This window comes from Osmerus eperlanus, chromosome 28 (assembly GCF_963692335.1).
Source record: "Osmerus eperlanus chromosome 28, fOsmEpe2.1, whole genome shotgun sequence".
In the NCBI taxonomy this organism is placed as follows: domain Eukaryota; kingdom Metazoa; phylum Chordata; class Actinopteri; order Osmeriformes; family Osmeridae; genus Osmerus; species Osmerus eperlanus.
The window spans coordinates 1641310-1667848 of NC_085045.1; the positions used below are offsets into that span (position 1 = coordinate 1641310).

General features: G+C 49.3%; 3 protein-coding genes across 3 annotated transcripts in view; 2 read left to right on the forward strand and 1 right to left on the reverse strand.

Annotated features, from left to right (window-relative positions):
• The window catches only part of LOC134015423 (guanine nucleotide-binding protein G(q) subunit alpha-like), a 9875-nt gene extending 7785 nt beyond the window's left edge, over positions 1-2090 (forward strand). Inside the window, 3 exon segments of the mRNA XM_062454936.1 lie at positions 1296-1431; positions 1434-1448; positions 1837-2090. Coding sequence (XP_062310920.1) covers positions 1296-1431; positions 1434-1448; positions 1837-2027 — 342 coding nt within the window. The 3' untranslated portion in view covers positions 2028-2090.
• Positions 2091-4589: 2499 nt separating this feature from the next.
• LOC134015424 (guanine nucleotide-binding protein subunit alpha-14-like) lies at positions 4590-12630 on the forward strand. The gene is made up of 7 exons (XM_062454937.1): positions 4590-5925; positions 9906-10090; positions 10238-10392; positions 10691-10819; positions 10949-11078; positions 11165-11318; positions 11452-12630. Exons 1-7 carry the CDS (start codon positions 5805-5807, stop codon positions 11640-11642), a joined length of 1065 nt encoding a protein of 354 aa, XP_062310921.1. The 5' UTR covers positions 4590-5804; the 3' UTR covers positions 11643-12630.
• Positions 12631-12738: 108 nt separating this feature from the next.
• vps13a (vacuolar protein sorting 13 homolog A) overlaps positions 12739-26539 on the reverse strand; it is a 32777-nt gene continuing 18976 nt past the window's right edge. Inside the window, 28 exon segments of the mRNA XM_062454057.1 lie at positions 12739-13666; positions 13766-13840; positions 14453-14576; positions 15135-15220; positions 17109-17223; positions 17328-17451; positions 17753-17798; positions 18310-18473; positions 18715-18790; positions 18894-19007; positions 19401-19482; positions 19643-19788; positions 20123-20236; positions 20450-20564; positions 20730-20799; positions 20937-21018; positions 21305-21451; positions 21692-21845; positions 21966-22195; positions 22590-22716; positions 23457-23534; positions 23799-23932; positions 24018-24149; positions 24574-24609; positions 24611-24721; positions 24875-24979; positions 25303-25737; positions 26402-26539. Coding sequence (XP_062310041.1) covers positions 13616-13666; positions 13766-13840; positions 14453-14576; positions 15135-15220; positions 17109-17223; positions 17328-17451; positions 17753-17798; positions 18310-18473; positions 18715-18790; positions 18894-19007; positions 19401-19482; positions 19643-19788; positions 20123-20236; positions 20450-20564; positions 20730-20799; positions 20937-21018; positions 21305-21451; positions 21692-21845; positions 21966-22195; positions 22590-22716; positions 23457-23534; positions 23799-23932; positions 24018-24149; positions 24574-24609; positions 24611-24721; positions 24875-24979; positions 25303-25737; positions 26402-26539 — 3411 coding nt within the window. The 3' untranslated portion in view covers positions 12739-13615.

Consider the following 26539-nt stretch of genomic DNA (forward strand, 5'->3'; position numbering starts at 1 on the left):
TGGAGGTGACGTTCTCGAAGCAGTGGATCACTTCCTCCCTCTCCGACCTCTGGACCCCAACGTACCACCACTCTCTGAAGGAAACACACAGCTCACACTCTACACTCAAAGACCTAGCAGAGGTAACACACACATACACACATATACATACACACACCCCCATCACACATGAAACCCTCCACACCTTGGGAAGTCAACCTGAAGACGCCTAGAGTGAGTGTGTGTGTGCGCACACGTGCATGTGTCCGTGAGAGCCCATTCAAAGGTGAGGTAACATTGTTGTGTTAGTCTGAAGGTGAAAGGCGCGTCCTGATTGAAAACAATGGAAATCAGCCTTCGACCTCCTCGCCTGTTGGCCCCGCCGGCTCTTTCCCTTGGAAAGCAGTTGTAAATGACCAGCTGTTTTGAATACAGCTCGATACGAGTGCCACTTCTGAGGAGACACGCCATCTGTGTGTACACGTTTCCCAGCATGCACTGTGGAGTTTTCCACCGCCTGTTTCTGTGAAGAGAAGTGGCTGACTCACACACACACGCTCACACACACTCTCTGTAAGAGACCAGTCAGATGGATGTTAAGTGACAACATCTGATAGACTAGACTACCCTGTTCCTCTGGTTGGCATCTTTTTTCTGTGTGTGTGTGTGTGTTTGTGTGTGGTTACATTGGAAATATTCCACCCAGCTGCACAACATCCTGCCTCTCCCCTCGGTACTTCAAACGTTTATTAAAATGTGCCGTCAATGAGTGGTACAGTCAAATTAATCAATTAACTGAGCTTCTCTCTCTCTTTCTGTTCCTCTGTTTCTTTATTCCTCTCTGTCTCTGCTCTCTCTCTCTCTCTCTCTCTCTCTCTCTCTCTCTCTCTCTCTCTCTCTCTCTCTCTCTCTCTCTCTCTCTCTCTCTCTCTCTCTCTCTCTCTCTCTCTCTCCCCTCTCCCTCTCCCTCTCTCCCTCTCCCTCTCCCTCTCCCTCTCCTCCTCTCTCCTCTCCCTCTCCCTCTCCCTCTCTCCCTCTCCCTCTCCCTCTCCCTCTCCCTCTCCCTCTCCCTCTCTCCTCTCCCTCTCTCTCTCTCTCTCTCTCTCTCTCTCTCTCTCTCTCTCTCTCTCTCTCTCTCTCTCTCTCTCTCTCTCTCTCTCTCTCTCTCTCTCTCCCTCTCCCTCTCTCCCTCTCCCTCTCCCTCTCCCTCTCTCCCTCTCCCTCTCCCTCTCCCTCTCCCTCTCCCTCTCCCTCTCCCTCTCCCTCTCCCTCTCTCTCTCTCTCTCTCTCTCTCTCTCTCTCTCTCTCTCTCTCAGAACCGGATGGAGGAGAGCAAGGCCCTGTTCAGGACCATAATCACCTACCCCTGGTTCCAGAACTCGTCTGTGATCCTGTTCCTCAACAAGAAGGACCTCCTGGAGGAGAAGATCATGTACTCCCACCTGGTGGATTACTTCCTGAGTACGACGGTGAGAAGCCACCCTCGCCTCACACACACTGGAACCAACTGTGTGTGTGTGTGACTGACAGAGAGAGACACAGTGTGTGTGTGTGTGTGTGTGTGAGAGAGTGTCTGAGTGAGTGAGAGAGAGAGAGAGAGGGAGAGAGAGAGTGTGTGTGTCTGAGTGAGAGAGAGACAGTGTGTGTGTGTGTGTGTGTGTGTGAGAGAGAGTGAGAGAGTGTGTCTGAGTGAGAGAGAGACACAGTGAGTGTGTGGATGGGGTATGAAGGTTGTAGTATTGTTGGACCCTTAGCAGACCTATATTCGAGTACAAACACTTCTTTGTTAATGTGTGTGACAGAGAGCGAGAGAGAGGAGTAGAGAAAGAGAGACTAACCCCACCCCCCCCCCCCCAGGCCCCCAGCGAGACGCCCAAGCTGGCAGGGAGTTCATCCTGAAGATGTTCGTGGACCTGAACCCAGACAGCGACAAGATCATCTACTCCCACTTCACCTGCGCCACGGACACCGAGAACATCCGCTTCGTGTTCGCCGCCGTCAAGGACACCATCCTGCAGCTCAACCTGAAAGAGTACAACCTGGTCTGAGGAGGAGAGGAGGGGGTACAACCTGGTCTGAGGAGGAGAGGAGGGGGTACAACCTGGTCTGAGGAGGAGAGGAGGGGGTACAACCTGGTCTAGTCTGGGAGGGGAGGGGGACATTCTAATCAATGAAAAAAAAAAAAAAAAACACTCAAAGAAACACAGAATGGTTGCGTAATTCTAATTTATTTGCTGTGGCTGACCCAGCTCTCCAGGGGGTCGCCTGTAAACGTCTATTTAAGAGAAGGTGTTTGGGGAGGGGGCCAGAGGGCGCAGGCTGCTGGAGAGTGGTTGAGGCCAGGCGTTGTAAAGTTTCCTGCTTCAAAGTGAAACAGAGCACTTGAGATTTTGTGTTCTTACCTCTCTGGGCTTGAAGGCAAGTAGTACCTGCCCCCCCCCCGTCCTCCATCCTTTTTTATGTTTCTGATCTGCCCACCTCCTCTTAGTCATTCCTCGCCACGCCGCGGCGCTTAACTTCCTGTCTCGCAGGAAATTACATCAGGATCTCTAATTAACGTATCAGTTGCCTCCGAAGGACTTGTGTATACTGTGATTTTTAAATTATTTGATATCGATTCATTTGTACATCCACTTTGGTACCACGATCCAACATTCGAGTGTATACGTGAAATTAAGTGGGTCCCTACCTGCCTGTGTGAGAGGAGGAAGTGAGCCCTGAGGTCAAGGGTCAGGGGTTGTGGGTGATCCTGGTAAGTCCTGGAGGGCAGAAGCTGTCAGACAGTATTGATAACTTCACATGTGCCACATGAGAGAAAAAACGCCATCTGTGTGTCTAGGTCAGGGATCTCCAACCCTGTTCCTGGAGAACTACCTGCCTGTGGCTTTCTGCTCCAACCACACTTATAACTAACCTGATTCAACACAAGTTACCTGAACCACCAGGTAATTATTAGAATCAGGTGTTCTAGATTAGTGTTGGAGGGAAAACCTTCAGGCAGGTATCTCTCCAGGAGCAAGGTGGGAGACCCCTGGTCTTGAGTATTGAACAGGTTAAGGTTCTCTTCTGGTTTTCTCAGTTCAATGCCAAACCTGGCTGGGCTGAGAGCCCGCCTCTCATTGCCAAACCAGCTGGGTCCTAGTGCCAGACTGATAGTGACACAGCTGTGCACATGGTGACAGTGAGGGCGCTGCTACACAGGTCTGGGTCGGGAATGTATAAACAATATAAAACAGTTTGTAGTGATGTTGATCAGTATATGACATTCCTTGGGCTGGGAAGAAGTAAACATCTTCAGGCGAAAGAGCTCTTGTTGTTTTGTCCTGAATCACCTGACCACTGATGAGCCAATCAGATTACAGTCGTGTGGCAAGGGGGAGGCGATCATAGTCTCTTCTTGATTCTTGGACTGAGCTATACCACAGCCAATCAGAGTGCTTGGACTGTTCAATCATGGCCCTGCCCCATACCTACAGACTGTCCAGTCACATTCCAGCTGTGTCTTTTGATTGTCCAATCACAGCCCGGCTATCTGACTGTTCTAGTTGATAACTGGCCTGTTCCCCCACGAGGGGGCGGAGTCAATTTGTACCAAAGTAAGCCCTGTTGTCTGATTGCCTCTGGCCCCTCCTTATTTCTTTTGAGTATATATATATTTTGTAACAATGCCCTTAAATATAAGCCTGTAATATACATTTTATTGAGGCATAGTGCAATTATGAATGCTATAATCACTGTACATACATCTCTCTCTATACATATATATATATATATACTGTATATATATATGGCAGTATCCATCTTGGCTATGTAATCATAAACCTTTTGGCAGACTGAATGTGCGGTATTGAAAATATGTATCTATGTAATTGTATGTTTAATGGATAATTAATTTTTGAAAAGAAGAAATTTTATTTACATTTTTATTTTTACTTTTTAAGAGCAGAATGTAATTTTCTGCCTGTTCATTACTCAACACAAACACAAACTTCACCTTCAGAACTGCAGTGAGAAGAGTGATTTTATGCGATGCCAGTACTTCAAGTAGTTTTGTTTACTTAATTTTGAACAACAAAAAACTTGCAAACTCCAGAGCTACTTGTAAAACTGGTTTCAGGAATAGAACTCTTGTCATGTAGGTCTCTCTGTCTTCTCTCTCTCGATCGCTCTATCTTTCTCTCCTTCCCCCCCTCTCTCTCCCTCTCCCTATTTTCCCTTTCTCTCTTCCCTCTCTCCCTCTCACCTATCCCACCCCCTATCCTGTTCTCTCCCTATATCTTTCCTCACTCTCGTTCCCTCTCCCCTCCCTCCCCCTCCCTCCCTCTCCCCCTCCCATGCTTCTCAGGGCAGTATTGGAACGTGTCTATAGAAGGATCCTGGTGAACAGGAGGACAGGATGAGCCGGGCTAAGAACCCAGATTCCTGGGTGGAGCAGCCTGTACTGCCCCTTAATGTTCCACCTCCTCCACCTTCTCCTCACAGCCCTCCAGTGTCTTAGCTACACCTTTAGAAATCAAGGGTGCTGCCTTCAAACAATCGTTCACAGAATAGGTTGTCTTTGTGTGGAAGAACCCTTTTCTGGTTCCAGTTAAAACCATTTCCTTAAACAGTGTTGGTAGGGTAGAGAGAAAGGGGGGGGGGGTGATATGGGTTAGTGGGCAGGGTGTGTGTCCAGCCAACTGGACACACACACACACACAGACATGGCTCTGAACTCAAGACAACCTTTTGAGATCCAGTGAGGAAGGTACATGGGCAGAAGTGTTGAGCGTTTGTTTTGTTTGTTTTGTGTGAGAATGTACTGTGTTTCTTCAGATCTATTTATGAACTATTACATAAAAAGTGACGTTCACATGTATATATTGCCTTTTTGTTTGAGCTGCAACTCACTTTCTCTCTTTATGAGTACTTTTGGGGCATAGCTGGTGGGTATGAGCTTGGGGGATGAGGAGTGTGTGTGTGTTTGATACTGTTCATAAGATCCTCAATATTAGAATACTAGAACAATTGAGTAGGAGAAGATGCAATTGTAATACATGTTCCGTTGTGGAACATTTCAAGAATAATGGTACCTTTACATAATGCAAACACTATTGTGTGTGTGCGTGTGTACGTAGACATACCTATGCACAGACTATTAAAAGCTACAGTATATATGAACTGGTCATGCTGGATATTGACACTCAAAGGTTACGATGGTGGCACGGGTGTATTCCTATATCAACATTGGACACAACGGGGGGATTAACAATTTATACTGAAGACAGCGCTACTCATTCTAAACTAACTGAAATTGATCAATGCTTCCTAAAAAAGTAGCCTACATTAGACATTTTAATCCCCAACAGTAATGTCTCACTGTGCATGAATAAGATATTTGAATAATACTGAATCGTTAATTGTGTGATGGGCTACCAGAGAGCGCGCTCCCTTGCGCCCCGCCTTCGGGGATGTGCTTGGAGAGACGGGTCAACTTCAGGAGGTTTTTAAGCTCATGAGAGCAGAGCCAAATCTTGACCTGTAAACCAAAAGCTCACTAACATCCACAGAACACAACGGTCATCTCAACTCACCGACATATCTTAACCTTGGCAACGAGAAAAGCTTGGCACCGGTTTTATCGTGAAAAACGTAACTTTTCGAACTGGGGAGCTGACATACACTAGACGAACCGTTTTAATGTGCGCAATGCGCTATCCGAACGGAAGTAAATAGACTTTTGGGCAAAGACCAGTTGGCTTTGCCGTGCGACATTCGTGTCCCCTGCTTCATCTTGTACCTGCCTGTGGCGACTTTGGACAACGTGCGTGAATTCGTCGGTGAAGATGGCTGGCTGCTGCATGTCGGCGGCGGAGAAGGAGAGGAACCGAATCAACCAAGAGATTGAAAGGCAACTTCGACGGGACAAGAGGGACTCGCGCAGAGAGTTGAAACTGCTGCTGTTAGGTGAGCGAGCGTCGGTGCACCTGTGGACATACCTCCGGCAGGTGGGAAACGAGGTGGGGAGGGAAGCCGTTAGCTCTCGCTATGTCAGTGTCCATTTAGAAAATAATATTTGGTTCACACGTTATGTGAGAATTATTTATATTCCTTCTGTATCATTTGAGTTAACTGTTAAGTGTCATTCCCAAAAGAGTTGGTTCCGCTTGCTTAAACTAGGCTACAGTTTTGAATAATAACCATCCCTTGGATTAAGTCCTGCTTTAGCAAGATATATAGTCATGGGTCATGAAACGCATTCGTTTCTCAATCTCTCTTTCACATTAGTTCTTCTTTCCCTCTTCGCGCCATTTCTGTACTCATCGATGGCGCACGCCATCTAAGGCTGGGCACATATGGCCCGCGTATGCCAAAAGTCCCCTAACGTTTCCTTCATGTTGTATGTTTTGTCTCTTGCCTTATCCACCAGTAGGACATACACTTTGACTGATTAGACAGATGCCTTAAGGGGTGCGGGGGTGCACAGCAAGATATTGATAAAGGTTCATCGGTGTTTATAAAGGAAACGGTGTTTATAAAGATAAGAACAAGTGAATGCTGTGTGTCTGGTAAGCTAGAACTGTACCGGCTGGGCTCTGTTCGTCCTCACAGCTAGTCTGCCCCGGGCGGCCAATGCAAACACAATGCAAATAACCTCGCCTGTATTACATCAGTTTTGCCTGGACATCGCTCCCCGAAGAGACCACTAAACACACAAGAAAATGTATACCTACACATAGGAAATATTCTCCCTTTATGACTTATTAGTAGGTTACCGACACGTAAATAACTTGTTTGTTAGTTATAGGTAGTGATTCTAATGCATGTATTTTGGGCAAACGGGGAAGTTGTGGTGAGACATAAGTAGTGTATTTGTGAGAAAGTGCGAAAAAGTATTCGAAAATCATACTAGAGATTGTATGAATCTTAAAGCACGTGGGTTGAATGCACGTGTGTAGAAAAATGTGTTAGGCTAGGGAATAAGTTCCGAAATTAAAGTGTAATACAGCCACACCACACACAGCCCTGTCATGGCATCTTTAGTTTGCTTGTTATTGGCTTCGGTTGCGCTCTTAAACTGTTTTGGGTTGTCTTGGGTTTGAATGAGCCTTAGGACAGCCCTTGATAATGACACTTAACAAAATAATACATAATAAAAGTGAATAATAGCCAGATATTATAATATATATTTTTTAAAGTAAACCGTCAACATTAATCATTTTGTTAATCCTGCAACAAGGGCTTCCAGGGAAATGTAGCTAGCTAAAAGCAACCATGTACCCCCCAAAAAGTAACAAACAAGCAAGACAGGCTGATTCTTTTAACAAGCCAATTAAGTATTTTGACCACTGAAGAGGGAGAGAGAAAGAGAGAGCGAGATGTTGGATTCCGCAGAGGCTGCCGGGCTCTCGGGGCTTCGTTAGAAACAGTTTGCTTGCCTGCAGACTCCCGCGAGGCGGAGGAGAGCTGGCTTTGAAGGTCAAACCAGGAAGTCACCACCATCACGGTCAGGAGGCTATTGGCTTAGCTGCATCAGGTATCGCTATGACAACAATAGGTGGTATCCCGATGACGTGATTTTTTCGGTGAAGCGTTAAGGGTCTTGCTCTCCGAAGTAAAGATTTCCATAAGGGAAACTTTCGAAGCTTGATCTCACTGGGTTTGTGTGACCTGTGGCCTATGCCTGAGTGGGCTGAAACGTTTGTGGGTTCCAGCTATAGTGTTAAGCCTGTGTATGTGAAGGTGTGTTTTTGTGAAGGTGTGTGCAGATGTGTGTGCAAGTGTGTATACGCGTGCAGGTGTGTGTGTGCAGGTTTGTGTGTGTAGGTGTGTGTGTGTGCAGGTGTGTGTGAAGGTGTGTTTATGTGAAGGTGTGTGCAAGAGTCAGATGGCTGAGCGGTTAGGGAATCGGACTATTAATCAGAAGGTTGCCGGTTTGATTCCCAGCCGTGCAAAATGACGTTGTGTCCTTGGGCAAGGCACTTCCCCCTGCTTCCCTTGGGGGGAATGTCCCTGTACTTACTGTAAGTCGCTCTGGATAAGAGCGTCTGCTAAATGTAAATGTATGTATATGTGTGCAGGTGTGTGTGTGTGTGCAGGTAGGTGTGTGTGTGTGTGTGTGTGTAGGTGTGTGTCTGTGGTAACCCTCAGTCTAGGGGTTTTATGCTAATTGGCCTGTTAGCTGCCAGTCATCCAATTAGCTGCCAGTAAACTGCCCAGCCAACCAGACAACATAGGGTCAGTTACCCATGGCTCCAACCACACGCAGCATAACTGCTCAGACTACACTAGAAACTAGATAGCATTATTATTGCAGCATGTAAGAACAGCATGTAAGAACAGTCGTAAACACACACACACACACACACACATAAACACACACATTTGCCTAGCAAATGTTCTGTGCTGGCGCCGTGTGTGAAGGAGATCCAGCGCAGGAGAGGAATGTGTGCAGTGGGTGTGTGTGTGATGCGTGCAGAGAGAGTGTGTGTCTGATGGCGTTGGCTGAGGGGGATATAAATGTGTCTTAACAAACACGGTGCTCTAACAGTCTACAGACCATCAGCCTCTAAACACACTGGGCTGGACACACACACTCACGCGCACACACACACATAGGAAATTAAGAGACTAAGAGAGAGACAAAGTAAGTGTAATAGTCAAAAAAGGGAAATAAATTTGTCTGAGTGGCTCATGTGCCCCAAATTAGGAATGTCCTCTATGATTGGACAGTTCCAGTTTCACGCCAGAGTTTTCTAGCCATCTGATTGGCCATCATGGTGCGTCCTCCGTGTGAAGGTTGCTGGACATACAGATGAGAGATCTCTGTCACGTATTAACATCCTGAGGTTTGGAAGTCAAATGCATTCAAATTAAATGTGCTAATGCTCTTTTTTTAAATATATGTGTGTATTTGACTCGACAATTTACCATGTCAGCAAATACAGTTTTCGCACAACTTAATTTTTATGTTTTGAATGCACTCACACCTAGACGCACACACACACACAAAAACACATTTTTGTAGTTCTAGATGTAATCTAGAGTAGCTGAAGCTGTACTCTGGGTAGAGTGGATCTAGACCCGCCCTAACTCTCAGTGAGAAGCTGTGACTGTACTCTGGATAGAGTGGATCTAGACACAGTAGGCTGCTTGCTACCAGGAATGAACTTCTTCTTGACTCCCTGACAGAGACATCTCTAAACAGCTAAACAGTTTACAGAAGAGAGAGACTGATATCCCGCTCAGGCTCTATTTAAACACTCCCAAAGATCTTGACCTCTTTACCCCATAGCTCTCTCTCTCTCTAACCCCCCTTTGCTCTCTCTCTCTCTCTCTCTCTCTCTCTCTCTCTCTCTCTCTCTCTCTCTCTCTCTCTCTCTCTCTCTCTCTCTCTCTCTCTCTCTCTCTCTCTCACTCCATCCCCCCTCTCTCACACACTCTCAACCCTCTTGCTCACTCTTTCTCACTCCTTCTTTCTCACTTCCTCTCTGCCTCTCTCTCCTCTCTCTGCCTCTCTCACGGCTTAACTGCTTCAATCTTTATCCCTCCGTTCTGCTTCTGGCTGACTGCATGCATGTAACTGACCCAGTGTGCCAAGATTTACATATCGGGTTAGAAACCCACACAGACACACACGCACACCAATATAAACAAAGGTAAAAATGTTAACAGACAGCACTGGGTTAGTGTTGGGATGGTGTCAGTAACCACTACTTTACATTATAAACACACACATTACATGCTTTGTATAGTCACTCTCCCGTTCCCTCCCCTCTCCCATTCCCTCTCCTCTCTGCCTTCCATTACATTACATTTACATTACACGTTCCCTGACTTCCATTCCTCTTCTCCTTGTGTCATCCTCTCATTTCTCTCCCCCTCCCCCTCCCTCCCTCTCCTCCCCCTCCATCTCCCCCTCCCTCCCTCCCTCCCTCTCCTCCCAGGTACGGGGGAGAGTGGGAAGAGCACCTTCATCAAGCAGATGAGGATCATCCACGGATCGGGCTACACGGACGAGGACAAGAGAGGCTTCACCAAGCTGGTCTACCAGAACATCTTCACAGCCATGCAGGCCATGATCAGAGCCATGGAGACCCTCAACATCCCCTACTCCAGCCCCCAGAACCAGGTGCCCCTCCCCTCCCTGGCCCCGTCCAACTAAGAGCCTAACCACGTGTCTACTGACGGGATACTTTCAGCATCTTTAAGGCTACCCAGTGAACCGTGTGTATAAATGTACGTCTGTGTGTATATCAATGTGTGTGTTTGTGCACAGAGCCATGCCGCGCTGCTCAGTGAGGTGGAGGTGGACCAGGTGGTGGAGCTGGAGCCGGGGAAGGTGGAGGCGGTGAGGAGCCTGTGGGGAGACTCCGGCCTCAAGGAAGCCTACGACCGCCGCCGGGAGTACCAGCTGTCTGACTCGGCCAAATAGTGAGTACACATCACGTAACAGGCCCTAGCTCTTCAACTACGCCACTCCTACACGCCTACACAAGTCCAGGACTAGTCTACCTAACCCAGGAGTCTCCGACCTTGGAGAGATACCTTCCTGTAGGTTTCCTTTCCAACACTAATCCAGCACCTAACTCGATTTGAATAATTTGCTAGTTGATGTGTTGAATCAGGGTAAGTTATGACTGGGGTTGGAGCAAAAGGTAGATCTTCAGGAGCAGAGCAGAGAGCTCTGCCCTAAACCCCCCCCCCCCTCCTCCACCCTCACCTGTCTCAGCTACCTGACTGAACTGGACCGCATCGCGGGGCCCACCTACCTGCCCACACAGCAGGACATCCTCAGGGTCAGAGTGCCCACCACTGGCATCATCGAGTACCCCTTCGACATGGACAACGTCATCTTCAGGTGAGGAGCTCTCAGGTGGCTTGTACGACTCTCAGCTTGTTCGGTTGGTCAGATTAGGCCGTTCTCCGAGAAGCACCCCTCTAGATTTAATCTCCAGATTTAACGTAATTCCTGTGTGTTTCCTGGCAGGATGGTGGACGTGGGGGGTCAGAGGTCGGAGAGGAGGAAGTGGATCCACTGCTTCGAGAACGTCACCTCCATCATTTTCCTGGTGGCCCTCAGCGAGTACGACCAGGTCCTGGCCGAGTGTGACAACGAGGTGAGCCAATCAGAAGACCAGGATCAGGGCGAGGTCTCCTCCCTCTCTCTCCACCCTGTCATCCTCTCTCGCCCTCTGTCCCTCAGAACCGCATGGAAGAGAGCAAAGCGTTGTTTAAGACCATCATCTCCTACCCCTGGTTCCAGAGGTCCTCCGTCATCCTGTTCCTCAACAAGACAGACATCCTGGAGGAGAAGATCGTGTACTCCCACCTGGCCAACTACTTCTCCGAGTACACAGGTGCGCTCTGATACACACAGACTCACACACACACACGCATGTTACCTGAAAATACACGATTGTACACACACACGTGCACCAGTATATACACAAGCATGCACAAGCACAACAACCATCTCCTTCTGTCTCCCAGGGCCTCGAAGCGACCCCAAGACGGCCAGAGAGTTCATCCTGAAGATGTACCAGGACCAGAACCCAGACAGGGAGAAGACGGTGTACTCCCACTTCACCTGCGCCACGGACACCGAGAACATCCGCTTCGTGTTCGTCGCCGTCAAGGACACCATCCTGCGACACAACCTCAGAGAGTTCAACCTGGTCTAGCGCCACCAACTGTCAGACCGTAGAGATGCAATGTCAGTAATATTCAGTCTTATTCTAATTACGTGTCTGGCCAAAGAGCTGGGTGTGGTTTAGATCAGACCTGGGCCAAATACTATTTGCAACTACTGTGAAATACTTGGGGTGAGCTTGATTTATTTATCACCAAGTCCATCGAAGCCAGCTGACCAGAACCAGCGCAACTTTGGGCTTGCACAAATCACACCACAAAGAGTTTCCAATCCAGCATTTGACTCAGGCCTTATGAAGCCTGCTGCTACTTCCTCAAGTAGGTTCAGGTTACAACATTTCGGGCGAAAAAAAGAATTTCTGTAGAAGTTTCTGTATATTTAGGAGATGGAAGGCTCCTGTGCTTGTAAAGGTAGGAAAGCCAAAGTTTACATTTTGTCAGTGAGGTATACATTTCATGTCTACATTTGTTGAAATGGACATCACACTATTTATCAAACTGTGTGCTTAGTATAGACAGACATGGTTGTACTTTGAAGAAATGAGGGTTTCTAAGTGTGCTTATCATTCTTTAGAGATGGTTGGAGAACAGACAGATAATGGTAAACGTAGAGAGGTGTGGGTGAATAAATGTAATCCCCCCCAAACTGTCAAAAGCATCCGGCATTTCCTCTGTGCTGTCTGGCCCTGAGCACAGCCAGCCTAGCCCCGCCCTGCGCCATGCCGTGGGGATGTGTGGTGTGGCATTTCTAACGCCTTTTTCCTCTGCCTGTGACACATAGTACCAGTGGGTCAAACCCAAACCTGTGCACCTTACTGCCCTCCCATCTGTGTCAGTCCTCCTGTCCCATTTGAAGCACGTAAATATGATTACATGAAGCGCCTTGTGTCTGTCGGTGACAGAATGACGACAATCAGGCTTGCTCTCAGTCCAAGTGAATGTGTTGCTAATGAAACATGTCTTTTTATAGCAGTAATGGAAAATAAAATGTATTTATATTGCATTTAAATAAAACAAGAGTAGTTATTGATGCCGTGCTGTGTGTTTGATGATAGACAACCTGAAGACGACAGCGTTTTTCTACCCCAGACCTATTTATCTACGCCATGCACACAAACAGACAAAGAATCATGAGAAATACAGATATTTTATTTAATTAAAAACAAGCCGAAATAAACAGACAAACAACAAAACTCCTCTGGCAGTGCTATTAACAGTAGTTGCAGTGCATCCAAAACACAGGTAACCATTAGAACCAGCACATGAAATAAAAGCACGGCTTATAACAATCACATTATATATTCCTTTTCCTTCCGTAAGACAACTCTTTGTCTTAGCTGACGTTGCATAGCCGTAGTGTGAAACCATGTAAACCTGACCCAACCTGCTCAGTACCAGATGCATAATCAAAGACTATTAAATATACACACGCACACGCGAAGGAGTTGCAACCTGTAGATGGGATTAGACGCATAGAAAAATAGCATGCTACTCTTCGTCACGGAACAGTCTTGTGTCGCAGGAGGATGTGAAAAACACAGGGAGTAGAGGATGGAGGGGGGGTGAGGGTCACCTTCCCGGTGAAACAAACCGGCCTGTGAGAGAGAGGTCAGGCTGTTCCACCACACGTTTCCATTTAAAAGAAGCCAGTAACTTGACCGCCGGTAAGTGCCGTTCTGGGTGTGTGTGTGCGTGTGTGTTAAGACTACAGATTTATGCATTAGTGGAGCACATGATTACTTGTTCCCTTACAGTAAGTATAATGATACAGGCACACCCTATTCCCTTAATCCACAACACACACACACACACGCGCACACAAACACGCACTAACAGTCTATGGCAGAACTATAGTCGTTTGTACAACCAGTCACTGGTGCATTACTGTACATCATGCAGGGGGAAAAGGCACTGACACACAGGAGCAGTATGTGTGTGTGTGTGTGTGTGTGTGTGTCAGCATTACTGTGCGTTGATCCCTTCTTGTAGTGTTCAGGCTGAGCTGTCAGTATTTGGGCAAACTCTCTCTGGCGTCCTCGAGTTTGCAAAGAACCCACTGGAAACACACACACACACACACACACACACATTAGAAATACACTCAGTACACTGAGATGTGTGGTGATGGGTCAGGAGGGATCTGGGAGGAACTTACCTTGGCAATATCAGGAGTCTTGAAGTTGATGATCTTCCCAAACTCTTTGGCATGAAACACTGATTTTACTCTCTCCTGTGAAAGAGAAACAGTCAACAGGAGAAGAGTGTGTGTGCATGTGTGTATGTTTGTTTGTGTGTTTACGTGTGTGTGTGTGTGTGTGTGTGTGAGTGAGAGAGAAAGAGTGCTTGTGAAGAGGCAGAGAACATGCAAATATTCTGTCTGAAAAGGGGAATTTCCTTAATGCATACAAATACTGTCAGTAAGGCCCAGAAACACACCCAGATCTAGACATGGGAGTTCCAGTGATGATAAAATCCATATCTGGAGCCACAGTATTTAAGAGTTAAACAACATAATTCCAGTGAAGTTACATGTGTGTCACTGGAGTCAACATGTCGCTCGTCAGTACTGCATCCTCCCTCAACTCCAGGGGTCGAACCAGGGTCCTCTGACTCACACGCCCAAACGACCACCTTCCCTAAATACTTATTTTCAAGCTGCACCCCTGAGAAGCTAGCAATTGGATGGCGCAGGTCGTCGGTACTGTTACCGAGGAGTGAGGTTTCACCCCTTCAGCTCGGCAAAACACGTCTGCACAGCTGTGCATTCAGAATCCGTGGGTTGGTCACTACGTCACTGTGTCCGTGGCAACGGGTTATGAGAGCAGAGGGAGGCGGGCTTTACCTTGGCCTCGATGCGAAGTCTCCGCCCCTCCACGATCATTGGCTCCTTGGTGAACTCGTCGAAGAGGTACTGCCACTCACAGGTGAGCTGGCCGAACGTGCCCCTGGTCACGAAGAAGACCCCCCTGGAGGAGGGGAGGGGCAGGAGAGGGGGAGGGAGAGAGTGAGGGGGAGAGAAGGGGGAGAGGACGGGGGGAAGGCAGGAGAGGGGGAGAGAGAATGAGGTGTAGAGAGAGAGAAGGGGGGGAGGACGAGGGGGGGCAGGAGAGGGGGAGGGAGAGAGTGAGGGGGAGAGAGAGTGAGGTGGAGAGAGAGAATGGAGAGAGAACGAGGGGGACGGGGGGCAGGAGTGAGGGGGAGAGAGTGAGGGGGAGATAGTGAGGTGGAGAGAGAGAAGGGAGAGAAGACGAGGGGGACGGGGGGGGGGCAGTTGAGGGGGAGAGAGAGAGTGAGGGGGAGAGAGAGAAGGGGGAGAGGACGGAGGGGCCAGGAGAGGGGGAGAGAGAGAGAGAGTGAGAAGGGGGAGAGACAAGAGAGTAAGACCATCCACAGACAGAGCCACAGTGAAAATGTCCAGACAATTACTTCACCTGACCTTGAAGCCTTCTCAATAGGAAATCTGAAGACGAGAGTTTTGGGGAAATTTGTTTTTGCTAATCAAATCGGTCACCCTTAGTGCGTACCTCTTTGTGATCATCAGGAAGTCCGAGTCGTTGATCTTCGCGTGGGCGAAATACCGATACCTGGCAAAGCGCCCGTTCTCAATTTTCTGAGGAAGACAAGGGGGGAGAGGGTGAGTCAAGCTAAACACAAACGACGGTCGTTTGTGTAAAAAGACTGGTCCCGTGCATGTCTGCTCTACGTCTGGCAGTGAACAGCGGGGGCAAAACCTACCGTCTGTTCGCAACGTCGCCATAGAAACTATGAACGATTCACGTGATTCAATGAATCACTATAAATGATTCACGTGATTCAATGAATCACTATAAATGATTCACGTGACTAGCACGAGACAGACCCACAGTTTCGTCAACTGTCTAAAAAATAACAACAACACAGTAATTCCAGTCTCCCCTCATCAGATTGTCAAGGGAGAGTGGAGGATGAGGGTGGAGCAGGTGTGAGGGATGAGTGTGCCTGGGATGATGTTGTTGCTTGGGATGATGTAATGACTGTGTATGGGGTGGAGGTGCATGGGATGATGGCGTGTGGGATGATGGCGTATCGGATGAAGAGGCAGGGATGAAGAGGAAGGACAGATTGTTTTGAAAATGGAACTTTATTGAGAGAACATGCAGGTCATTTGACAGTGATAGTGTGGATCTCTTGAGGAATGAAGGAGACAAAAAGAACAATGAAGGAAAACTCTAATCCAGCCTGGTTTTGACTGACTGTGTTCTCCTAACCACAGAGATGATGAAAAGTGCATCATGGGAAGGAAGGAACTGTCTACGTGTATGACAGCTGATGGTAAACGTCAGTAAAGAAATATAATATAAATATGATAATTCCAACACACATTTTACAATTGTAGTTCTTCCTTACAAACTGCCAGGTCAAACATCGCTGTTGGCTAGTTATTTGTTTTACAGATAACAATCTGTTCCAGCGCTGTGTAACCCCAGCAACACAACACTGGACACACACGCACACACACACATGCAGCCAGAAGACGACACCCAAAGCCACACCACTAGCTTCCTCTCTAGCCTCCTTCATCCTCATCCTCATCATCATGGGCAGTCCTACTCCACTCAGTGTAGGCCCGGCTCCTCTGCAGACAGGAGAGAGAAGACAGCAGGGCGTCAGGACAGATGTCCCCAGCGCTGGGCTCCACCCACCTGTCTGGTTCATCTACTGTGGTTCTATTCTGGTTCTACTGTGGTTCTACTGTGGTTCTACTCTGGTTCTACTGAAGCTAACAGAACAGCTCTTTGCATGAACACAAACTCAGGATGTAATCTACCGACACACACCCGAGGATGGTCACCGCCTTTAGACACGATCACAGGGAACGAAAACAATACACACACTCACTGTCAGACACAAACACACCCACTTCCTGTATCCAGCTCTAGCCACACCTCTCAGGGTCTACAGGCCACACCCACTAGTCCACATCAGCAGAGATACCTTTAACCCTGTAGGAGCCACTACAACCACACTGTAGCTCTAGGACAACGAGAGAAGACAAACTACCTGGTGGCTAGCTTAGCTTAGCATACTCTACGTACTGTGGTAGAAATGCTAGCATTTGGACAGGGGGAAAATGTCCTCCATCTGGGTCTGAAGCCAGGACTGTCAGTCCAGAGGAGGAAGGAGGGGGAGCAGAGAGAACGTCAGAACCAGACAGACCGCTCCTTAAGAGAGCCAGGAGAACCTTGAACACACACCTGGAACACACACCTGGAACACACACCTAGAACACACACCTGGAACACACATCTGGAACACACACCTAGAATACACACCTGGAATACACATCTGGAACACACACCTAGAACACACACCTAGAACACACACCTAGAACACACATCTAGAACGACCACCTCCAGGTACTGCAGCTATATGGGTGGGTGTGGAGGAAGGAGGGGAGAGAAGGTGTGTCCTCTCAGGGGTGAGGGGGAGGGGCTAGATCCGGGATCCAATCATCTCACCTGTAGCATCTGGCTGCCGATGCCCTCTATTTCCTTATATGGTCGTATGACCCCGTCTTCGTGGATGAAGCGAGGCGGGCGTAGGGACTCCACATCCTGCGACGTCTCTGCCGCCCTGGAGTAGAAAACCAACACACCTCAGAGTTACAAACACACACACACACACAGTCTGATGAACACACATTCAGAGCAGATACATGGAGAGATGAAAACACACACCTCTTGATGCCCTGGAAGGTGCTGCTGGCCATGTCTATGATGCCTCCGGTGGGGCGAGCCACGGCCCCCACAAGCCCCTTCCCTACGCCCTTAAAGAAGCCCACAGCCCCCTCCTTCTGGGCCCCTGGGAACACACACGCACGCACACACACATACCATACATACATTTACATTTAGTCATTTGGCAGACGCTCTTATCCAGAGCGACTGCCCAAGGACACAACGTCATTTGGCACGGCCGGGAATCAAACTGGCAATCTTCAGATTACTAGCCCGATACCCTCACCGCTCAGCCACCTGACACACCCACACACACCACAAGCCCGCACACCATCAGGAACCTAAAAAGCCCTCTATCAGCTGAAGTGTGTGTGGAGTCAGTGTGTAGCCGGGCTGGCATGCAGAGCAGAGAGGAGCAGCTGTACCTTTGATGGGCTTGGTGACGATCCCTGTGATCCCACTCACAAAGCCCTGCCACACACACAACACATTCAGATTCAGTCAACTGACTCTGATTCAACTGACTCTGATTCAACTGACTCAGTCAACAGACTCAGTCAACAGACTCAGTCAACAGACTCAGTCAAAAGACTCAGTCAAAAGACTCAGTCAAAAGACTCAGTCAAAAGACTCAGTCAGATTCATTTCTTACAAACAGACACTGCTTCAGCACTCCTGGGCAGAATCTCCCTCAAGCGAAGGTTCTAATTAATACATTTAACTGGACTGGTTTAAGTGATTTGATGAGACTGGTTGACAGGACTGGTTAAACTGGTTAAGAGGCTGGTTAAAGTGGGATAAGACAGTGGTTCTCCATCCTGGTCCTCGGGACCCCCTGCCCTGCATGTTTTAGATGTTTCCCTGCTCCAAGACACCTGATTCAAATGAATGGTCGTTATCAGGCTTGGATAACGACCATTCATGCAGGGGGTCCCGAGGACCAGGATTGAGAACCACTGGTCTAAGAGGCTGGTGGACTCACAGAGACCAGCCCCTTGCCCCCCCGGGTCAGGCCCTCTCTCAGGCCGCTGGGCTGCTTGTTCATGGCCTCTCGTCTCTTCTGCTGGTACTCCTCGTCCATCGTGATGGCAGCCACGCCCTTCGCCATGGCGCCCGTGATCCTGGAGGCGGCGCCCGCTATGCCCCCTGGGAGAGGGGATGGAGGGAGGAGGAGGTGGGGCAGAGAGAGAGGATTGAGCAGGAGGAGGAGTGAGTGAACAGAATGGGTTATGGGAGGAGGGCAGAGAGACAGCGAGTGACTCAGAAGAAGACAGAGAAGAGAAAGAGAGGAAGAAAGAGGAAGAATGAGGAAAAAAAGAGAAAAAGAGAGAAAGGGAAGAGAGAGCGAGAGAGAGAGAGAGAGAGAGAGGGGGGGGGAATTCCTTACCAACAGCCCCTCCTACCAGCGCCTTCACTCCGAGGGCCATTCCTTCCACAAACTCCTCTGGCCCCTGGATAGCTCCCTGGGAAACCCCAACACACAGGTTACTAACACACACTGGAGGGCAGGGGACATGGGCGGGCCAGGGGCGGGCCAGGGGTGGGGCAGGGACAGGGCCAGCCTACCTGGTAGGGCTCGTAGAAGAAGGCCTCCACGCCCTCGGACAGCCCCCTGATCAGGCCGAACGGGTTCCCCAGGACGTCCAGCCCCAGCACCAGCACGTACATCTGCTTGATGGCCTGGAGACACACACACACACACACAGATTTTAAAACATGCTGAGTCAGAAGACCGCCATGTGTTTAACATCCTGTGATGCTGAAGTCTGAGGTTAGTCAAACCATTATTTGCAACAGGAAACGTTTCTTCTTTTTTTTTGAGATTTCAACTCACCCTAACCCTAACTAATAACAATCATGACTCGGATAAACCTCATAGGCTGCGTCCTTCAATAGCCTACTGCATCTGTCCTGCGCTGTAACAGCATGGCTGGATATCTAGCTAGCTAACCTTCACACTCAGTGTGAACAACTAAAACTAACAACCAACACGACACATACCAAAATAAAATAAATAGTAAAATAAATAGTTAGAAACTTAGAAACACCAACCCGTGACCCCAGGAAAGGTACCTGTTTGGAGTAGTGTCTGATGACCTCCCACTGCAGTTGCTGGTGGGTGCGGAACTGGAAGGTCAACTCGAAGAAGGCCAGTCTGGGACGAAGAGGAAGTTAGGAACAGGAAGTCAGGAACAGGAAGTAAGGAGGCCTCAATGTTTCACTCATGAATGAGAGACAAACAAATGCTGTATATAGTGTTAATGTACTGTGTGTGTGTGAGTGCATATCTGTTGTGTTTATGTGTGTGTGCCTACTTGAAGACCACATCCTGGACGTCTGTGAGCGTGGCTCCGATGCTCTTCAGCAGCAGGTTGAGAGACTGGACCGGGATGACCTCAGTCTCTCTCTTCTCCTTGTTCCCATCCTCCCCTCCAGAACTCAGGGAGAAGCTCAGGTGCAGCTGCAACACACACACACACACACACACACAGACACACACACACACACACAGACACACACACACACAGACACACACACACACACACAGACATTTAGCAGACCCTCTTATCCAGGGGGACATTTTCCCAAGGCAAGTAGGGTGAAGTGCCTTGCCCAAGGACACAACGTCATTTTGCACGGCCGAGAATCGAACCAGCAACCTTCTGATTAATAGCCCAATTTCCTAACCGCTCAGCCATTTGACTCCTGACGCACAGACACACACACACACACGGAGCAGACCTTGATGGGTGAGATGTGACACACACACACACACACACACACACGGAGCAGACCTTGATGGGAGAGATGTGGAAGTATTCGTAGAGGCTGATGGGGGAGGTGTCAGTCGCAGACACATGGTTCAGCTCTGTCTTCAGGTACTCTATATCCTTCTCAAACAGCTCCACCTAACACACACACACACACACACACACAGGAAGGGGATCAGGACTCTAAGTATCCAGGATACTGGGTTTACACTGGTGAGATACGGTGAGTCATAACTTGATCCACAGAGGGAGAGAGAGAGGGTCAGAGGGAGAGAGAGAGAGAGAAAGGGAGAGAGAGAGGGTCAGAGGGTCAGAGTTAGAGAGAGAGAGAGGGTCAGAGTTAGACGTTACCTCCTGCTCTGATGTCATCACGCTGGCGTTCTCTGGGGTGAAGAGATCCAAGATGGCGTACAGGAACCCCAGGTCCAGCTTCAGGTCCATCTCCTGGATCAGAACCTTGAAATACCTGGGGAGAGGAAGTTAAGAGGATGAGAGAGGGGGATGGGGGGGTGGGAGAGTGAGAGAGGGTTAGAGAGAGGGTGAGGGGGTAGAGAGAGAAAGAGAGAGAGATAGATAGATAGAGAGGGTGAGGGGGTAGAGAGACATTGACTGTGAAGGCTGTGTAACTGACTTGATGCGTGAGATGTCGGAGTGTCCGGCAGCCCTGGTGATGATGCTGATGTCAGTCAGCGGTTTGGGCTCTGGAGACGAGACAGAGAAACATCACTCATCCATCCTGTCACATCACTCATCCATCCTGTCACAACACTCATCCGACACAAGCCCTCATCCATCACACCCCTCCAGGCAGGGTCGTCACCTCCAGCCAGGGACTGACCTGAGTCCATGGTGACAGACTTGGGCAGCTTGACCGGGTAGAACACATAGGGGAAAATGGCTCCTGGCAGCTGATTCTGGATCTGTGGAACAGCAACCCCATGAATACATCTGCATATAGGAGCTGGACTGTTCTACAGAGAGAGGGGAGGGGGGTTCAGATCGAGATGGGAAAGGTCTAGGGTTCTAGAGTTTAGTGAAGGGGTTCTGACCTGTATGTGTCAGGGTTAGGGTTACCTGTATGTGGCAGGGTTATGGTGTAATGAGATGGTTAGGGTTACCTGTATGTGGCAGGGTTATGGTGTAATGAGATGGTTAGGGTTACCTGTATGTGGCAGGGTTATGGTGTAATGAGATGGTTAGGGTTACCTGTATGCGGTTGATCTGGACCCGGTAGGCGCTCTGGTGGGCCGACATGCTGTACTCCACCTTGACGCCCGGCAGGTAGTTCCTCCTGAGCGGGGAGTCGTACGGCTGCAGCATCCTCATGTCCAGCCCGTTAGGAGTCAGGGACACCTGGGGGCACACACAGGTCAGAGGTCGAGAGGGGTCGCGAGGGTCATAGTCTTTGATCTAAAGCAACACCAAGACTCAAGCTACTGATAAACAAACTTGTTATTGTTTTAAGTTAACACTCTGGCCTATATGTGGCCTAAAAGTGATTGACTGAAGAGATATCTCAACGTCTAGAACTTGCGTGCTACGTGTTCCAGAGGTTTCCTTATTTAAGAAAGGAGCAGGATGTTGACCCCTGACCTGGAAGTTGTTGTCCAGGTCCTGTATCAGGTTGTCCACAGGTCCGCTCTCTACGTACTCCCTGAACAGCTTCTCCAGCATCTCAGTGTCCTTCACGTTCAAGGTTTTCCAGCGAGATTTCTTCTTTGGTTTGCACTCCCATACCACGTCAGAGCTGAACACAGGAGAGAACTATGTTCTGGGCTGGGCTGGAGTGTGTGTGCGTGTGTGTGTATGCAGGTATTTGTCCGTGTGTGTGGTATATGTGTGAGCATGTGTGTGTGTGTGTGTGTACCTGGTGATGCCGATGAAAGACACTTCCTGGCTGCTGCTGTTGTTGACCAGGGACACACCCACATTCTGGAGGGAGAGGATGACTTCCTGTGTGGCCATCTCTGCCTTCTCGCTCTCACACAGCTGCCTGTAGACCCGGCGCTCCTGGGTGAACAGCGCCACCCTCTGGAGGCCCTCGTAGAAGGAGATGAAGAAGAGGTTGCCCTCTTTGTTCACGTCCACACGCTGGTCCTACGAGAACACGGGTTTCATGGAGATGTTTACATTTCGGAGCGTGCTGGAACAGGTGTCGGATGATTGTAAGGGAAAGACAAGCTTCTGACATAGACTATGTAAATATTATTTTTAGACTGTAAAATAGTACTGAAAATCAAAATATAATCCCCACAGTTAATAATGATATCCTCTCTCTCTCTCCTCCCTCTCTTCTTCACCCTCTCTCTCTCTCTCTTTCTCTCTCTCTTCCTCTAGGACACCCCTGACGTCTCTCCTGACGTCTCTCCTGACGTCTCTCCTGACGTCTCTCCTGACGTCTCTCCTGACGTCTCTCCTGACGTCTCTCCTGACGTCTCTCCTGACGTCTCTCCTGACGTCTCTCCTGACGTCTCTCCTCCCCTCCTCTCACCTCCTCACTCTTCAGCTCTCCGCTGTAGGAGCCACAGGTCCACTTGAGCTGCCTGGAGCCTGTGGGCTCCGCCCAGGTGTAGTACACAGCCCTGCCTGGCTCCAGCGAGTCCCTCTCCTTCTGGGAGCTGGGACACACACACACACACAAAGTTAGTACATGTAATAAACATGAACTATTAACAAGATAGGTGAGGGTTGAAAACCATTATGTTATGGTCAAGAAGTTGCAGCACCCTGGAAACAGCCAAGCCATCATCACACACACACACACACACAGGTTACTAAAGTAACCAAGTACACCCCATCAGAGTCAACAGAGCCACAAGAAGTCTTTGATTAGATCAACAAGCTGGCAGTCCGACAGAAGTCTGATGTCACTATAGCAGTAAAAAGTTTGAAAAATCAACGTTAAAAGTTTTACAATCCAGTATCCTGCAAAACACAACAATGATAATCTTAGTCAATATTTTGTTAAAGAAGAGATCAACAAAGGGGAAAAAGAGAAGATATCCCAGAAGTCCCATTCAATCACCAGCAGCCAGAACTACAAAGGACTACAACCAGGAAGCAGGAAGTGAACCTGGAAATACAGAAGGTCAAAGGGTAAATGTCACTGAGGTCAGAGATCTCCAAGTAGCAGGAAGGTAAAAAGAACCACAGATGTGAACACGTCACGTTCAAATACAGGAAGCGGATGTCCTATACCAGTGGCTGGATCCCATTCAATCAGCCAATCAGCAACAGCCAAAACTACAACTAGGAAGTAAAAAAGGAATCTCTAGTTTGGCACTACTGTGCTCAATCAAACCCAGGTCTAGGGCCAGGCCTGGGTCGAGGGCCAGGTCCGGGTCTATCTCAACCTGACCTGGTCTCGTCCTCCTGCTCAGAGAAGGAGAGGTCCAGAAGATCATGGGCCACCCACACTGAGGAGTCCCTCCTGCCGCTACCCCCACAAACACAAACAAACAACATCAACAACAACCACGCTCCGTCAACAACAACTGAACAAACAGGAAGTGAACCTCAGACACAAACATCTGTTGAAAGATGAGAGACATGAATATGTGGACAAAACAAACATGACATTTATACACTATATAATACAAACACTGAACTATATAAACACTCAAACCCTGACTAGATATTCCTCCCACAGACGGAGAGTGGTGGAGGGATCCCTACACTCCCGACCCCTGACCCCCCTCACCTCTGGTAGAACTCCAGCGTCATGTCCTTGGTGTGGTTGATGATGAGGAAGGGCGCGGCACCGTCATGGTAGTCAGAGAAACGGATCACGGCCGAGTGTTCCGTGAGGTTCACGTCCACGATGATCCCGCCCAGCTGGACCAGACAAAAACATAACAGGGATTTTGTCTATGTGTGTGTGTATCTCTGTGTGTGTGTGTGTGTACAGTGTGTCACTCACAGTGTTGTCCAGGTGCAGAAGTAGGCAGTTTTCGGGGTGGGTGAAGTCGATGGTTTGGTGGGCCGACTGAGAGCCGTCTACCTTCACCTTCAGCTTCTTGGCGTGTTTCTCTGGCCAGAACGGGATGGCAAACTGGAGCGAGAGAGGAGAGAGAGGTGAGAAGGAGAGAGAGAGTGAGAAGGAGAGAGAGAGGGAGAAGGAGAGAGAGAGGGAGAAGGAGAGAGAGAGAGAGAGAGAGAGAGAGAGAGAGAGAGAGAGAGAGAGGAGAGAGAGAGAGAGAGAGAGAGAGAGAGAGAGAGAGAGAGAGAGAGGAGAGAGAGAGGGAGAGAGAGAGAGAGGGTGAAGGAGAGAGGGAGGAGAGAGAGAGAGAGATGAGAGAGAGAGAGAGAGAGAGAGAGAGAGAGAGAAGGAGAGAGAGGGAGAAGGAGAGAGAGAGGGAGAAGGAGAGAGAGGTGACAGAGAAGGGTGTAGAAGGAGAGAGCTGAGCGTCAGAAACAACATCTTGTGAGTCATGTCTACCTCCAGGGTTCACGTTCCAGCCCCCCAGGGATCTAACCTGTTCCGGCTTGGCCTCGGTCCAGTTCTCCTGGCCCCTCCTCGCTGACCAGGATGGTGAGCTTGGTTCTGTTCACCAGCATGTAGAACGGCACAAAGGTCACGAGGCGGGTCAAACTGAAGCTGCTCGCGTCGATCTTCACGCCCACCTGGAAAACGGACCAATCACAGTTACCGTCGATGACGCTGCGTCTTTACGAGCCAATCACATATTCAGACTGATTGAGTGACATCATGTGATGCAGAGCTTTATGGATGACCAGAGGACTGGTTCTACTCCTCACCCTCTGAGAGATACTCACCAGGTAGTCTTTCACCCTGCCCTTGCACTTCACGTCGCCGTAGCTCCCGACGGTATCCAAGGAGAAGTCGTCCGACAGGTCGCTGTCTGAGATCATCAGACGCACCTGGCAGGACAGATAGAGAGAGAGACAGACAAAGACAGAGAGAAAGAGGGACACAGAGAGAGAGAGAGATGGGGGGGTGGAGAGAGAGAGAGGGGGGAGAGAGAGAGAGAGAGGGACAGAGAGAGAGAGAGAGAGCGAGGCAGAAAGATTGAATGAGAGAAGGAAAGTTAAAGAGCAAGAGAGTGGTTAGAGAGAGAGAGGGGTTAGGGTTATAAACGCTGGGCAAGCAGATGTGATACTCCACCTATGAAGAGTTCAGACACTGAAGAAGGTACAACGTCCGTTTCCCATAATCCTCTCGAGGCTCCGCCCAATCGGCCTACCTTGTTGTTCTGCAGGAAGTTGTGCGGCTTGAAGGAGAACAGCAGGGGCATGTCATAGTCCAGCGGGTGTTTGCGATGGATGTCGTCAGCCTTGTACTGCAGCAGCCTGCCTGTCTTGTTCACCATCCAATAAGGAGAGTGGATGGCGACCACTGCCTGGCCGGCCTCGTACTTGACGTGAACCGCAATGTCTAGCTCCGCCCTCTTCCTGTCCTCTCCCTCGGCGTCCTGCCCGGAGTGATACTCCTCCATGTGAAGCGAGCGGAACACGAGGAAGGTGATCTCTTCCTGGTTGCTGTGGAGACTGTACTCGGCCGACCAATCCTGGGAGAGGTAATCCAGGAGGCGGAGCTCCAGGCTGGACTGGTTGATGACGGCCGTGTGGAGCTGGGCGGAGTGGCCCTCGCTCAGGGTGGAGGCGGAGTCTCCGCTGTCCTGTTGGCCAATCAACGGAGAGTTAGGTTAGTGTACCTGTAGTCTGTAGGTGATGGGGTTAGTCTGTAGGTGATGGGGTTAGTCTGTAGGTGATGGGGTTAGTGTACCTGCAGTCTGTAGGTGATGGGGTTAGTCTGTAGGTGATGGGGTTAGTGTACCTGCAGTCTGTAGGTGATGGGGTTAGTCTGTAGGTGATGGGGTTAGTGTACCTGCAGTCTGTAGGTGATGGGGTTAGTCTGTAGGTGATGGGGTTAGTGTACACTGCAGTCTGTAGGTGATGGGGTTAGTGTACCTGCAGTCTGTAGGTGATGGGGTTAGTGTACCTGCAGTCTGTAGGTGATGGGGTTAGTGTACCTGCAGTCTGTAGGTGATGGGGTTAGTGTACCTGCAGTCTGTAGGTGATGGGGTTAGTGTACCTGCAGTCTGTAGGTGATGGGGTTAGTGTACCTGCAGTCTGTAGGTGATGGGGTTAGTGTACCTGCAGTCTGTAGGTGATGGGGTTAGTGTACCTGCAGTCTGTAGGTGATGGGGTTAGTGTACCTGCAGTCTGTAGGTGATGGGGTTAGTGTACCTGCAGTCTGTAGGTGATGGGGTTAGTGTACCTGCAGTCTGTAGGTGATGGGGTTAGTGTACCTGCAGTCTGTAGGTGATGGGGTTAGTGTACCTGTGCAGTCTGTAGGTGATGGGGGTAGGGAAGCAGGTTGCGCAGCAGGAAGGAGGGCCACAGGTGCAGGACGTAAGGTTGGTCAAAGTGCTCCCCGGCTCCGCCCGTGTGCGACGACGTCACGGCGTCCTTCAGCGG